At 39.9% G+C, this 15,418-nt stretch overlaps 1 protein-coding gene across 3 annotated transcripts in view; it reads left to right on the forward strand.

Moving 5' to 3' along the window:
- Positions 1-1,122: 1,122 nt before the first annotated feature.
- Positions 1,123-15,418, forward strand: part of LOC120056213 (G-protein-signaling modulator 2-like) — a 34,934-nt gene continuing 20,638 nt past the window's right edge. The window contains exons 1-2 of one of the 3 annotated variants that reach the window (XM_039004458.1): positions 1,123-1,315; positions 14,139-14,515. In XM_039004458.1, the coding sequence (XP_038860386.1) occupies positions 14,451-14,515 (65 nt within the window). In that variant the 5' untranslated portion in view covers positions 1,123-1,315; positions 14,139-14,450. The remainder of the gene's footprint in view (positions 1,316-14,138; positions 14,516-15,418) is intronic. The other 2 variants (XM_039004460.1, XM_039004461.1) reach the window with 2 other exon arrangements.

Below are 15,418 nucleotides of genomic sequence, written 5' to 3' on the forward strand. Positions count from 1 at the left end.
TGTGTGTGTGTGTGTGTGTGTGTGTGTCTGTGTGTGTGTGGCCTCGCCTACAGCATGTAGGTGTGTGTATGAGTGATGTGTGTACGAGTGGTGTGTGTATAAGTGGTGTGAGAGACTTGATAAACTTGCTCTTCAGCATAACGAGCATTTGAAGATCCAGTGTTAGCAGTTCAAAAGCATGACAGACTAAGCTGTATGCAGTCGGTATAAGTGCAATTCTATTAGGATAACTAAACTGATAAAATAAAGGTTAAATTAAATAAAACAAATCTCTATCCTGCTGAGAAGTCTGTGCAACCTCTCAAAACAATCAACCCCAAGACTTGCTGGCAAGTTATCAGCATATACCTGTTGTACCCAATGAAACTCTCCTGACCTGGCCCCAATCTCATCTATTTAGAATGTGTTATATGCTACACAGCAATGTTTCTTATGGGATCTTCAAGTTCTGACATAACCCACCAGTTACGTCTGCAACATTGTTTCAAGATCTAAAGCAGTCGAATGTATGTGGCTTCATCAATAATGTACATTGTATCACGTCTGAACTTGACGTGCGAGGGGAGGAGTTAGATCGCTTCAGTAAACTCCTGAAACCTTCTCAAAAAGTATGGGGGAGCAGCGAGCTCACTTCACTCTCTTCCTTCCCTGCTGCTGACAAACGCCGAGCTTTTGAAAGCACCTGTGTGTTTTGGCCAACTTCTCAATTTATGCAAACAATACTAACTTAGCCTGTCAGTTTGCTAGCAGCTATCTACATTTTATTAACAGCTAGCTACTGCCTAACGTTCTGCAACAGTGGCAGTGCAAGTAGACAGGCTCCTACTTTTTCAGGCAGTCAGTTTACTTAGTTTACTTACTAGTTTTCAACCCCCCAAACTGAGATGTTTGCATTAGTAAATGCCATTATTGTCGAGAATGACTCTTTGTTTTATTCTTCTGATTATTGCATATTTTGCTGACACACTTGACACCTTGAAGCTGCATGAGGATAACGTGATTTACTCACTCATCCTATAGTTGAAATTCATTATTGAAATCTCATTGGTCCACAGACGGGTATTATGGGCGTGGCTATCTTTGAACCTGTTCCGCTGATTGGCTACTGGACTAACAAAACAGAGTCGACTCATCGAAGTTTGCCAAAAGTTTATTGCTAGTTATGTTAGGAAAGTGGCGAATTTATAAGCACATATGGCAATAAATATAACGTTTTATTATGAAGTTGTAGAATAAAACTGAAATTGTATTTACCGTCCGAGTCGAAGTATCGAAACGGGGAATAAAATGCATTGTTCGAACTGGACTGCCTAACGTAAGTGGACTAGCTGACGTTAGCCAGCTGAGCTAACGTTAGCTACGGTTACAGGTTATAAAGGTTCTCTGGTTGTGTACCCATAGCATAGCCCTCTAGCTATAAGCTAAATAAATAGCTATATGGTTGTGGTTGTAGCTTGCACATTTGTTAGAACTGGCTTGTTGGCTACCTAGTTAGTTTTCTCAGTTGATTTGCTGATCAAATCTCTCAGTTCACTATTTGGGGAACGCCTTAGCTGTATTCGTCAAAATAAATATAATTTGTTAAATCAAAGACAGTATGTTATAGGCCTATAGCCATATCTCGTGTGTGCACAATATCTACAGTTTACTAATTTAGTTAGTTTGTTACTGTAAAATTGCTGTGTTAAATTGTCCAGTGTATTTTTCTGGGAAATCATGGTATGACTTAATCTCTTCTGGGAAATGAATAAGGGAACTAGGCAACAAAATGTGAAAGAAAACAGTAGAAGGACATTCAACTATTGATAGTAATCTATATCACGTGTATCTTAAAATCTTCGGGCTTCTCAGAGTCCCAATCCTGCTTGCTCGCCAATCTCCACACTGAATCATTTCAGGTGAGGGGTGCCTCTTTCTAGATCTGTCCCCTCTGTTTTGATGGTGATTTTCTGGCTGCATTACTGCTCTCATGCATTATTATGCTTTGGTGTTTCCGGGTTTGCTTGGTTAATGAGAGGCTGTGGACTGGTTAATGAGAGGCTGTGGACACAGAGTGAATAGACCACCCTGTGAGTACATTAAAGATGAGCTAATGATAACAGTTCTGTGTGTGTGATGTGGGAGCCAGCCTCCTGTCAAGCTGTTCTTTCAAATGACTGCTTTTGTTGCCACAGCTGCACTGTAGTCCTATATCACTTGTCCTATTAACCACTACGTCATAGTCGCAGACAGACAGCTTTGTCACCGGCTCAGACACATACAGTTGAAGTCGGCAGTTTACATACACCTTAGCCAAATAGGAGCAGACTCCTTTCTGAGAATGTAGGCTCCTCCTTTACGCCGGTGAAAAGAATCTGGGAAAAGGATCTCTGTCTATCAGTGATGAGTTTTGGGCGGATGTTTGCGACAAGGTACAGTTGAAGTCGGAAGTTTACATACACCTTAGCCAAATACATTTAAACTCAGTTTTTCACAATTCCTGACATTTAATCCTAGTAAAAATTCCCTGTTTTAGGTCAATTAGGATCACCACTTTATTTTAAGAATGTGAAATGTCAGAATAATAGTAGAGAGAATGATTTATTTCAGATTTGATTTCTTTCATCACATTCCCAGTTGGTCAGAAGTTTACATACACTCAATTAGTATTTGGTAGCATTGCCTTTAAATTGTGTAACTGGTGTAACAGAGTCAGGTTTGTATGCCTCCTTGCTCGCACATGCTTTTTCAGTTCTGCCCACACATTTTCTATGGGATTGAGGTCAAGGCTTTGTGATGGTGACTCCAATACCTTGACTTTGTTGTCCTTAAGCCATTTTGCCACAACTTTGAAGGATGCTTGGAGTCATTGTCCATTTGGAAGACCCATTTGCAACCAAGCTTTAACTTCCTGACTGATGTCCTGAGATGTTGCTTCAATATATCCACATAATTTTACTTCCTCATGGTGCCATCTATTTTGTGAAGTGCACCAGTCCCTCCTGCAGCAAAGCACCCCCACAACATGATGCTGCCACCCCTGTGCTTCACGGTTGGGATGGTGTTCCTTAGCTTGCAAGCGTCCCCCTTTTTCCTCCAAACATAACGATGGTCATTATGGCCAAATAGTTCTGTTTTTGTTTCATCAGACCAGAGGACATTTCTCTAAAAAATACAATCTTTGTCCCCATGTGCAGTTGCAAACCGTAGTCTGGCTTTTTTATGGCGGTTTTGGAGCAGTGGCTTCTTCCTTGCTGAGCGGCCTTTCAGGTTATGTCGATATAGGAATTGTTTTACTGTGGATATAGATACTTTTGTACCGGTTTTCTCCAGCATCTTCACAAGGTCCTTTGCTGTTCTGATTTGCACTTTTCGCACCAAAGTACGTTCATCTCTAGGAGACAGAACGCGAGTCCTTCCTGAGTGGTATGACGGCTATGTGGTCCCATGGTGTTTATACTTGCGTACTATTGTATGTACAAATGAACGTGGTACCTTCAGGCATTTGGAAATTGTTCCCAAGGATGAACCAGATTTGTGAAGGTCTACAATTTTTTTTCTGATGTCTTGACTGATTTCTTTTGATTTTCCCATGATGTCAAGCAAAGAGGCACTGAGTTTGAAGGTAGGCCTTGAAATACATCCACAGGTAAACCTCCAATTGACTGAAATGATGTCAATTATCCTATCAGAAGCTTCTAAAGCCATGACATCATTTTCTGGAATTTTCCAAGCTGTTTAAAGGCACAGTCAACTTAGTGTATGTAAACCTCTGACCCACTGGAATTGTGATACAGTGAATTATCAGTGAAATAATCTGTTTGTAAACAATTGTTGGATTTTTTGTTGTTGTCATGCACGAAGTAGATCTCTTAACTTCTCTGCGCTACGGATCCCTTTAGCGGGATCATTTTCATGAGCAACCGCTGAATTGCAGGGCGCAAAATATTACTAACAATATTTATAATCATGCAATCACAAGTGAAATATACCAAAACACAGCTTAGCTTGTTGTTAATCCACCTATCGTGTCAGATTTTGAAAATATGCTTTGCAGCGAAAGCAATCCAAGCTTTTGTGAGTGTATCAATCAATGCTACAACAGCTAGCCCCAAATTAGCATGGTCAAGAAAGTCAGAAAAGCAATAAAATGAATCGCTTACCTTTGATTATCTTCGGATGTTTGCACTCACGAGACTCCCAGTTACAAAACAAATGTTATTTTTGTTCGATAAATATTACTTTTATAACAAAAAAATGCCATTTGGGTTGCGCGTTATGTTCAGAAAACCAAAGCCTCGTTCCGTTCGACGAAAATTCCAAAAAGTATCCGTAATGTTCGTAGAAACATGCCAAATGTTTTTTTATAATCAATCCTCAGGTTGTTTTTAACAAACATAATCGATTAATATTTCAACCGGACCGTAACCTATTCAATAAAAGAGAGAAAGAAAATGGAGAGCTACCCCTCTCGCGCGCAGGAACTATTCAGAGGACACCTGACTAGTTTTGAAAAATCTCGCTAATTTTTCAAAATAAAAGCCTGAAACTGTCTAAAGCCTGGTCACAGCCTGAGGAAGCCATTGGAAAAGGTTTCTGGTTGATACCCCTTTTAAATGGAAGAAAGACGGGCCAGGAAACACAGATAAAATCACTTCCCGGGTTAGATTTTCTCAGGTTTTCGCCTGCAGAATCAGTTTTGTTATACTCACAGACAATATTTTGACAGTTTTGGAAACTTTGGAGTGTTTTCTATCCTAATCTGTAAATTATATGCATATTCTACGATCTGGACCTGAGAAATAGTCTGTTTACCTTGGGAACGTTATTTTAAAAACAAATAATCTGACCCCTAGCGTCAAGAGGTTAACCGACTTGCCAAAACTATATTTTGTTAACCTTTTACGGCTAGGGGTTCCGCTAGCGGAACGTTTCGACAACATCCGGTGAAATGGCAGAGAGCGAAATTCAAAAATAATTATTAGAAATATTTAACTTTCATACATTCACAAGTGCAATACACCAAATTAAAGCTTAACTTCTTGTTAATCTAGCCACCGTGTCAGATTTCAAAAAGGCTTTACGGCGATAGCAAACCATGCTATTATCTGAGGACAGTACCCCATCAAAGGTAAGGCATGAATTATATCGTTATTTCCGAGTTGTGTGTCACGCCTGGCGGGTTGAATTATGATTGTCAAAGCTTAACTTCTTGTTAATCTAGCCACCGTGTCAGATTTCAAAAAGGCTTTACGGCGATAGCAAACCATGCTATTATCTGAGGACAGTACCCCATCAAACAAGATTTGAAGATCTTCTTCTGTTGGCACTCCAATATGTCCCATAAACATCATAAATGGTCCTTTTGTTCGATAAATTCCGTCGTTATATCTCCAAAATGTCCATTTATTTGGCACGTTTGATAAAAAAAAAACACCGGCTCCAACTCGCGCAACATGACTACAAAATATCTAATAAGTTACCTGTAATCTTGATCCAAACATTTCAAACGACTTTCCTAATACAACTTTAGGTATTTTTTAACGTAAATAATCGATCAAATTTAAGACGGGATAAACTGTGTTCAATACCGGACGAAAACAAAGTGGAGCGAGCTTTCAGGTCGTGTGCCCCAACCACAACAGTACACTAGACTCGACCCTCGTTCTGAACAGCCATACTTCTTCATTACTCAAAAGAAAAACATCAACCAATTTCTAAAGACTGTTGACATCCAGTGGAAGCAATAGGAACTGCAAGCAAGTGCCTTAGTTTTCTATGTGGATCTAGATTTCTAATTGAAAACACTGTCACCTCCAAAAAAGAAATTTCCTGGATGGTTTTCGCCTGCCATTTCAGTTCTGTTATACTCAGACATTATTTTAACAGTTTAAGAAACTTTGGAGTGTTTTCTATCCAAATCTACTAATTATATGCATATCCTAGCTTCTGGGCCTGAGTAAATAGAAACAGAAACAGAAATAGCAATACAATTAATCACTTACCTTTGATGATCTTCGTATGGTTGCACTCACAAGAGTCTATGTTACACAATAAATGTTTTGTTAGATAAAGTCCCTCTTTATATCCAAAAACCTCCATTTTGTTGGCGCGTTTTGTTCAGTAATCCAATGGCTCAAGTGCGATCACAGGAGGCAGACAAATTCCAAATAGTATCCGTAAAGTTCGTAGAAACATGTCAAACAATGTTTATAATTAATCCTCAAGTTGTTTTTAGCCTAAATAATCGATAATATTTCAACCGGACAAAAGCTTCGTCAATATAAAAAGAAAAAAAGGCGTGCTCTCGGTCGTGCGCAGTAACCAGCTCTGAGGACATCACAGGGTCCACTCACTCAATGTTGTCATTATCCCTCATTTTTCAGAATAAAAGCCTGAAACAATGTCTAAAGACTGTTCACAACTAGTGGAAGCCATAGGGAATGGAATCTGGGTCCTATCCCTTTAAATGGTGGATAGGCTTTCATTGGAAAAACAGCCATTTCAAAGTAATGGCACTAACTGGATGGATTTTCCTCAGGTTTTAGCCTGCCATTTCAGTTCTGTTATATTCACAGACATTATTTTAACAGTTTTAGAAACTTGAGTTTTCTATCCAAATCTATATGCATATCATAGCTTCTGGGCCTGAGTAGCAGGCAGTTTACTTTGGGCATGCTTTTCATCCGGAAGTGAAAATAGTGCCCCCAACCCTAGTGAGGTTAAAGACTTCACACAGACTTACATGGCAGCTAAACAGCAGAGCAGATGGCCTAGTGATAACCAGTGTTTTGGTTACAATTCTGCTCATTGGCTTGGACGGACGGCTGCTAGCCGGGCCCAGCATTTAGGTCATCCACAAAGTGAGCTCTCAAACACACTTTGTGACGTCATCATGTTGTAACTGCAGTGAAATGTCCCATTGGATCTATTACTGTTAGAGGTGGCTCAGATTCTATTTTAACTTAACATAATAAATAAATAAAATCAATTTAGTCTCAAATAATGAAACATGTTCAATTTGGTTTAAATAATGCAAAAACAGTGTTTAGGAAGAAAGTAAAAGTGCAATATGTGCCATGTAAAAAAGCTAACATTTAAGTTCCTTGCTCAGAACATGAGAACATATGAAAGCTGGTGGTTCCTTTTAACATGAGTCTTCAATATTCCCAGTTAAGAAGTTTTAGGTTGTAGTTATTATAGGACTATTTCTCTCTATACCATTTGTATTTCATATACCTTTGACTATTGGATGTTCTTATAGGCACTATAGTATTGCCAGTCTAATCTCGGGAGTTGATAGGCTTCAAGTCATAAACAGCACTGTGCTTCAAGCATTGCAAAGTGCTGCTGGTAAACGCAGTAAAGTGCTGTTTGAATGAATGCTTACGAGCCTGCTGCTGCCTACCACCGCTCAGTCAGACTGCTCTATCAAATCATAGACTTAATTATAATATAATAAACACACAGAAATACGAGCCTTTGGTCGTTTATATGGTCAAATCCGGAAACGATCATTTTGAAAACAAAATGTTTATTCTTTCAGTGAAATACGGAACCGTTCCGTATTTTATCGAACGGATGGCAACCCCTAAGTCTAAATAATGCTGTTACATTGCACAACCTTCAATGTTATGTCATAATTTTGTAAAATTCTGGCAAATTAATTATGGTCTTTGTTAGGAAGAAATGGTCTTCACACAGTTTGCAACGAGCCAGGTGGCCCAAACTGCTGCATATACCCTGACGCGAATGCGCTTTTGTTAAATCATCACCAGTTTGGCGAAGTAGGCTGTGAATTGATGATAATTTAACAGGCACCGCATTGATTATATGCAATGCAGGACAAGCTAGTTAAACTAGTAATATCATCAACCATGTGTAGTTAACTAGTGATTATGTTAAGATAGTTTTTTTTATAAGATAAGTTTAATGCTAGCTAGCAACTTACCTTGGCTCCTTGCTGCACTCACGTAACAGGTGGTCAGCCTGCCACGCAGTCTCCTCGTGGATTGCAATGTAAAAGGCCATAATCGGCGTCCAAAAATACGGATTGTTATGAAACTTGAAATCGGCTCAAATTAATCGGCCATGCCGATTTATCGGTCGACCTCTAATACAATCACCTTTCGGCGAAATTCGCCATTTTGAATCCAAAAAAGGTGACTCGTGTAGATCCAATGAGAAAAGTGAGGGGGGGGGGGCTTTGGATCACTACTGGCTGTATGCGACCGAGTGATGCGTGTTTGGAGCAATACTGTCTGTATCCAAGGCTCAGCCAATCGGTCACATAACAGAATGCAGCACGCGACTGAAGAGACACCAATGTGCTAGTTGTAGCATCAGCGCGTGCTGAAAGGGAGTGGAATGAAAGTTTACCAGCTACAGCAGCGCATCCCCTGAACGATAATGAAGAGGTAGGTGAGAAGCCTGACCACGGAGACGGGGGTGAGAAGTTGATGAAGCGTACTTCATGAGCTGTAACCGAAAAACAACTGGCATTTGGAAAGTTTGAGGTGAGGGAGAAAGTGTGGTGGAACAAGTATTGTTAAGTATCTTGCTACAGTAGTTGGGTGTCGAATTCTCCGTTAGCTGGCCAGAGAAATGTTGTGCGACAATATCCAACTGAACTGATCAAATAATTGAGTTTATGGTGTGAAAATTAGCTGGCTAATGAGGTCAGACAGCTAATGTTAGCTAGCTAACGTTACAACATCAGATGAGCAAACGTTAGTAATCTAACCATTCGCTATAGTATTAACTGGTGTACGACTCCTTGCTGTTCCTCAAGTTATAACGCATTAGTTGCTTACTGGATTCTGGCAATCTAACTAGAGTATCTGTGAAGTAATGTTTTCCCTCTACAGTATGTGGTTAATTTTCAGAATGAGAGAATTAGGTGAAAACGTGGCGTTGCTTGTTAACTTCTTTGATATAGGGGGCAGCATTTTCACTTTTGGATGAATTGCGTGCCCATAGTGAACTACCTCCTACTCTGTCCCAGATGCTAATATATGCATATTATTATTACTATTGGATAGAAAACTCTGAAGTTTCTAAAACTGTTTGAATGATGTCTGTGTAAAACAGAACTCATATGGCAGGCAAGAACCTGAGAAAAAATCTAAACAGGAAGTGAAAATTCTGAGTGTGGTCGTTGTTAAAGTCATCACCTATTCAATTCCCAGTAATATATGGATCTGTTTGCACTTCATACGCCTTCCACTAGATGTCAACAGTCAGTAGAACGTGGAATAAAGCTTATGCTGTGTTGTGGGACCGGATGGGAGGGGAATGAGTCAGTGGTCTGGCAGATTGCCAGTTCTTGGTCACGCGCTTTCCTCATGTTGTCGCCTTGCGTTCCATTACTTATACAGACATGAAAGAATGCTTCGGTTGGAACGTTATTGGATATAAATGATAACAACATCCTGAAGATTGATTCTCTACAAAGTTTGACCAGTTTATTTGACCTGGAATATAATTTTTTGAAGTTTTCGTCCGACGTTTGCCTGCATCTGCGCGAGCGTTTGGACACGTACTACACATGCTAGCAAAATTAGCTAATTGGACATAAGTAATGGACATTATCGAACAAAACAACTATTTATTGTGGAACTAGGATTCCTGGCACTGCATTCTGATGAAGATAATCAAAGGTAAGGGAATATTTATGATGTAATTTTGTATTTCTGTTTACTCCAACATGGCGGAGAAATGTTGTTAAATCTGAGCGCCGTCTCAGATTATTGCATGGTGTGCTTTTTACGTAAAGTTTTTTTTAAATCTGACACAGCGGTTGCATTAAGAACAAGTGTATCTTTAATTATATGTAAAACATGTATCTTTCATCAAAGTTTATGATGAGAATTTCTGTTATTTGACGTGGCTCTCTGTAATTACTCCGGATATTTTGGAGGCATTTCTGAACATGGCGCCAATGTAAACCGAGATTTGTGGATATAAATATGCACATTATCGAACAAAACAAATGTATTGTGTAACATTATGTCCTATGAGTGTCATCTGATGAAGATGTTCAAAGGTTAGTGATTAATTTTATCTCTATTTCTGGTTTTTGTTACTACTATCTTTTGCTGGGAAAATGGCTGTGTTTTTCTGTGGCTATGTACTGAGCTAACATAATTGTTTGGTGTGCTTTCCCCGTAAATCCTTTTTGAAATCAGACATGTTGGCTGGATTCACAACATGTGTAGCTTTAATTTGGTGTCTTTCATGTGTGCTTTCATGAAAGATTGATTTTTATAGTAATATATTTGAATTTGGCGCGCTACATTTTTTCAGGATTTTGGCCAAGTGGGACGCTACCGTCCCACCTATCCTAGAGAAGTTAAACAAGTGGATTCAGGGCTCAAGTGTAGCTGGAGCTGGCTTAACCCTTGTGTTGTCTTAACCTCTCTGGGATATGTGGGACGCTTGCGTCCCACTTGGCCAATAGCCAGGGAAAATGTAGAGCGCCAAATTTAAAAAAATGATATAAAATCAAACTTTCATTAAATCACACATGTAAGATACCAAATTAAAGCTACACTCGTTGTGAATCTAGCCAACATGTCAGATTTCAAAAAGGCTTTTCGGCAAAAGCATAAGATGCTATTATCTGATGATAGCACAACAGTAAACAAAGAGTGTAGCATATTTCAACCCTGCAGGCGCAACACAAAACGCATAAATAAAATATAAACCTTTGACGAACTTCTTTTGTTGGCACTCCAATATGTCCCATAAACATCACAAATGGTCCTTTTGTTCGATTAATTCCGTCCATATATATCCAAATTGTCCATTTATTTGGCGCGTTTGATCCAGAAAAAAACAGCTTCCAATTTGCGCAACGTCACTACAAAATATCTAAAGAATTACTTCTAAACTTTGCCAAAACATTTCAAACTACTTTTGTAATACAACTTTAGGTATTTTTAAACGTTAATAATCGATCAAATTGAAGACGGGTCTATCTGTTTTCAATACAGGAGGACAACAGACTACTTTTCTAGTCTTGCGCAACTCTCAAACAGTACACATAATGTTACACTGATTCCAGATGGCCGTAGTTCTTCATTGCACAAAGGAATAACCTCAACCTATTTCCAAAGACTGGTGACATCCAGTGGAAGCGGTAGGAACTGCAAACAGGTTGATTAGAAATCTAGTATCCCAATGAAAACTAATTGAACAGACAGTGACTTAAAAAAAAAAAATCTGAATGGTTAGTCCTCGGGGTTTTGCCTGCTACATAAGTTCTGTTATACTCACAGACATGATTCAAACAGTTTTAGAAACTTCAGAGTGTTTTCTATCCAAATCTACTAATAATATGCACATCTTATATTCTGGGGATGAGTAGAAGGATGTTGAAATTGGGCACGCTATTTATCCAAAAGTGAAAATGCTGCCCCCTATCCTAGATAAGTTAAGGGTAAAAAATTACCCGATACAATGTTTAACAGCAGAGAACCGCCTAAATTATATTTTTTCAACTTGAAATTGGATGACTTCCTAGAGTGACCTCAACATTTAGAAAAAGTGAAACATCACCTTTGTTCATATTTCCATGAAAGCTGTACACCACCAGGGTACAAAGCGTACAACAAATTTTTGGCCCGGCAGTTATTATGAGAAATTGAGATTGTGTGCTACTGATTGAACTCAGCCAGCAGCTCCTGAAGAGGAAGATCACCATGGCTGGCACAGTTAGAAAGAACAAGCCTGAGCTCCCCCCTGTACTCCTCGCAACAAGGGGGAGGAGGCCTTCTCATCAAAGTTTGCCTTCACCCCCACCACCACTAGTTTCTTACCTCCCAAAGAGGAACAAGAATGTGGTCCTCCTGAGCACACTGCACAAAACAGCTGAGATCAGTGATCGTGAGGACAGGAAGCCAGCCATCATCCTGGACTACAACCACAACAAAGGAGGCGTGGTCAACCTGGACAAGGTGATTGGAACTTACAGCTGCAGGAGGATGACTGCCCACTGGCCCCTGGTCATCTTCCATAACATCATTGAAGTGTCCTCATACAATGTCTTCGTGATATGGAACAAGATCAACCCTACCTGGATGCCTGATAAGCGGAACAAGCGGAGGGTGTTCCTGGAGCAGCTGGGAAAGGCACACATTCAAAGAAGGGAGCGCCTCCTTCGCACAGCAGCCTCTGCAGCACATGTGAAAGCTGTTCAGGGGGCTGAATCTTGCCCTGATCCATCTGAGGCTGCAGCTGGGGCAGGCAAGAGGAGGAGATGCCAATTCTGCCTCCCAAAGAAGGACTGGAAAACATACTATGTGCTGAAAATGTAAATGTGAGATCTGCAAAGTCCATGCACACACACTTGCAACTCTAATTAGAGTTGATTGATTTGTTTTTCACATTTTTGTTTTGTGTCCATCTTATTTGTTTATACACCTTGTGGGTGGGGGCTATGGTTTAAAAAAATGGGAGGAGACTAGTATTTTGTAGTTGAATTCCTCATTGTACAGTATATAAGAATATATCATTATGTTGCCAAAAAATGGTTGTTTCCCTTCAATACAATGCATTCAAAACGACTCTGCACATTTCTGCTACTTTCTTAGGCTATACAAGTGCGATCTCTTGCAAAACATTTTTTTTTTTCCACCTATGCAGTACCTTTAGTAATAATAAACCTCTACTTTAGTAAAGAAAACAATTGACGTGTGTTGTAATAAAAACTAGTGTTGTCCACTGATTTAAATGCAGTCTTTCTGCATTGTGAAGAGGGAAAACCAAGATATTCAAAGTTTGATGAATGACAGGTTGTTTCTAAATGCAAAATATATTTTGGGTTTAAAATTCAATTAAGCTGCTTTATTTTAGGGGTTTAGTGAATGCGGGTCATTTTTTACCCTTAGGACAAGGAGTATACAGAATGTTAAGACTATATACAAGGGTTAAGCTGGAAGCCACTAGAGTTGAAAGGAACACCACACACTTTCCCTCTTTCTCACTTTTTCAATACAGTGGATAAAAAGGGCTATGCCAGGTGTACTCTCTGCCTGAAAGAGAGCAATTATACCAACAAAGGGTATGGTATCATGCTGTATTCACAACGCAACAAGCAGCTCGACAAAGAGGTCTGTGGTGAACCATCCCCAGGTTGAAAGTAGATTACTCCTGGATTAGAAAAGTGATGATTCACAACAACCAAGTCTTTGAATAATCTTTGTGAATGTCATTTAGTTACAGGCGTTGCGATACTACCTACCATCAGAATATGCCTCTTTCTATTATCCACCAATGAATATTAATATGCACCTGCAGCATACATTTGAATACCGCTTACTGTTTTTTATATTTGTAATAATTATGCTCTTGACACTTAGCTGGTAGTGTAATTTGGTTTCAGGAATAACCTGTTAATTAGGCCTACTCCTTCCTACTAAAACGTGACCTGTTAATTAGGCAAACTCCTTCATACTAAAACGTGACCTGTTAATTAGGCCTACTCCTTCCTACTAAAACGTGACCTGTTAATTAGGCCTACTCCTTCCTACTAAAACGTGACCTGTTAATTAGGCCTACCCCTTCCTACTAAAACGTGACCTGTTAATTAGGCCTACTCCTTCCTACTAAAACGTGCGTCTGGAAAGAGGCGGCCTACTTTATCATGTGGGAAGGAGGCAGCGTTTGGCCTTGCGCTGGTGGCGCTCCTCATCTACGACTACTAGGCTTTCTTATCACTGTACTAACAATGGATTTTCCACGCAGTCGTAACTGTGCAGGTCTTTTTTCAAACTTCTTTCATCAGCCAGGCTACTTTACCTACTGCTTGCTAAATAATAAAAGTTTAATCAATTTGCAATTATAATTATCTTTGCTATGGTGGATACATGTTCTCTTTTGTCTACCAATGATTTGCATACAGTATATTACATGTATCTCTGGTGATTGGGAAAAATCCTCTCCTGTTTGTCTGCTTGCCTAGGCTAGCTGTATCTTCACACTTAAGTAGACCCTGAGCACTGATGATTGAGTCATTGATTGACAGCTTGCGTGTGGTGAGGGGTGAACATATCCACTCCTGTCCTGCCCTGCGTGTGCACGCTGTTTAGTGGGTGTTGCCATGTTGTCGCGTGGCCAGAATGAAGCTTCACACACAGCATCTTGTGTTCTCTTCACAGAAGGCTGCCGAGGAGAGCTGTGGTGGCACTGACAAGGCAAGCCAAACTCAAACAGTAGGAGAAATGCAGCCTCGTGGACTGACTGGCAACTCTGTCTGAGGATCTCTGTCTGGGGCTGTGGTCATGTCTCTAGACAGACTAACAGTCGAAGGACAAACAACCTTACAAAAAAAGGGAATATTAGGATTTTCCAACAATTCTTGTTGTGAAGGTTCAGACCACTCCTAGGTCCATCAGATGTTTTTTGACTTTTAGTTTTTTCATTATCACAATTTTTCGGATTAACTGGGATCGTCCCACTTATGATCTTAAATGGATTCCGTTGGCTCTTTGGTTAGCATTCAAGATGAGGACCAGTCCTATCGTGTCCGATACAGGTAGGCAATACCCTCCTCATACCCCCCCCCCCCCCCCCCCAGCATTATACTGTCACTGTCTCAATCGTTGGTCAACATATTTTGTTTCATGTACGGCCTAGATTGGGTGCTTTAAACTTCCCTTCATTGAAGTGAATTTTTTTTTTTTTTGAATTGGAACAAGAATTTAACAACAATGATCATTGTGGTATTTGACACAGTAGACCATGTAGTCTAGATCTCATCCTAATGTCTCAAAAGTCTGCATGTGGGATGAGATCAGGTTTTCCAGAGCTTTCAGGTGTGAATTGGTAGGCTACATTTCTCTTCTTCCATTTTAAGTGGAGTTGTGAGAGGAAGTTCCATGTAAGTGGAGTTGAGACAGAGGGATGGTTGGACTATAGACGGACTAGTTGAGTGGTTCCTGTTCCCATGTTTGTGGCAGACTGGCAGGTCACTGACTTTCATAGGTGTCACCAAGCACCTGGCCCAAAGTAAAGGGCACCGGCAGGTGTGACCTGGGAAAAAACAGCAAAAACTGCTCCAGGCTTCTCAATCAATATTTAACAAGCCTCTGAAACATTCATGATGATTTGCTTTGTATTTCTAGTTTCCAAATTAGATGATTCAACTTCTTTTGAAAGGAGTGGAGGGACATCTGTTTGGTAGAAGGCACCATGGTTGTATGTTCAACCATGTTCATCTCCGCCTATAGGATTTATAGGCATTTTCCTGGTCAACCATTTTTAAAATGCATTTGAGCATTAACGCGGAGGTGACAATTATGGCATATGTTCTCAAACGATTCAATGTTAGTGTTGAAGGTAGGCCTAACTCCTAGTCAAACCTTGTACGTTTTAATTGAATAACTTAAACCTCCCATTAGAGCTGGCACGATAAACTGAAAATGATCGACAACGACCA

The sequence above is a fragment of the Salvelinus namaycush genome, chromosome 11 (assembly GCF_016432855.1).
Source record: "Salvelinus namaycush isolate Seneca chromosome 11, SaNama_1.0, whole genome shotgun sequence".
Lineage (NCBI taxonomy): Eukaryota > Metazoa > Chordata > Actinopteri > Salmoniformes > Salmonidae > Salvelinus > Salvelinus namaycush.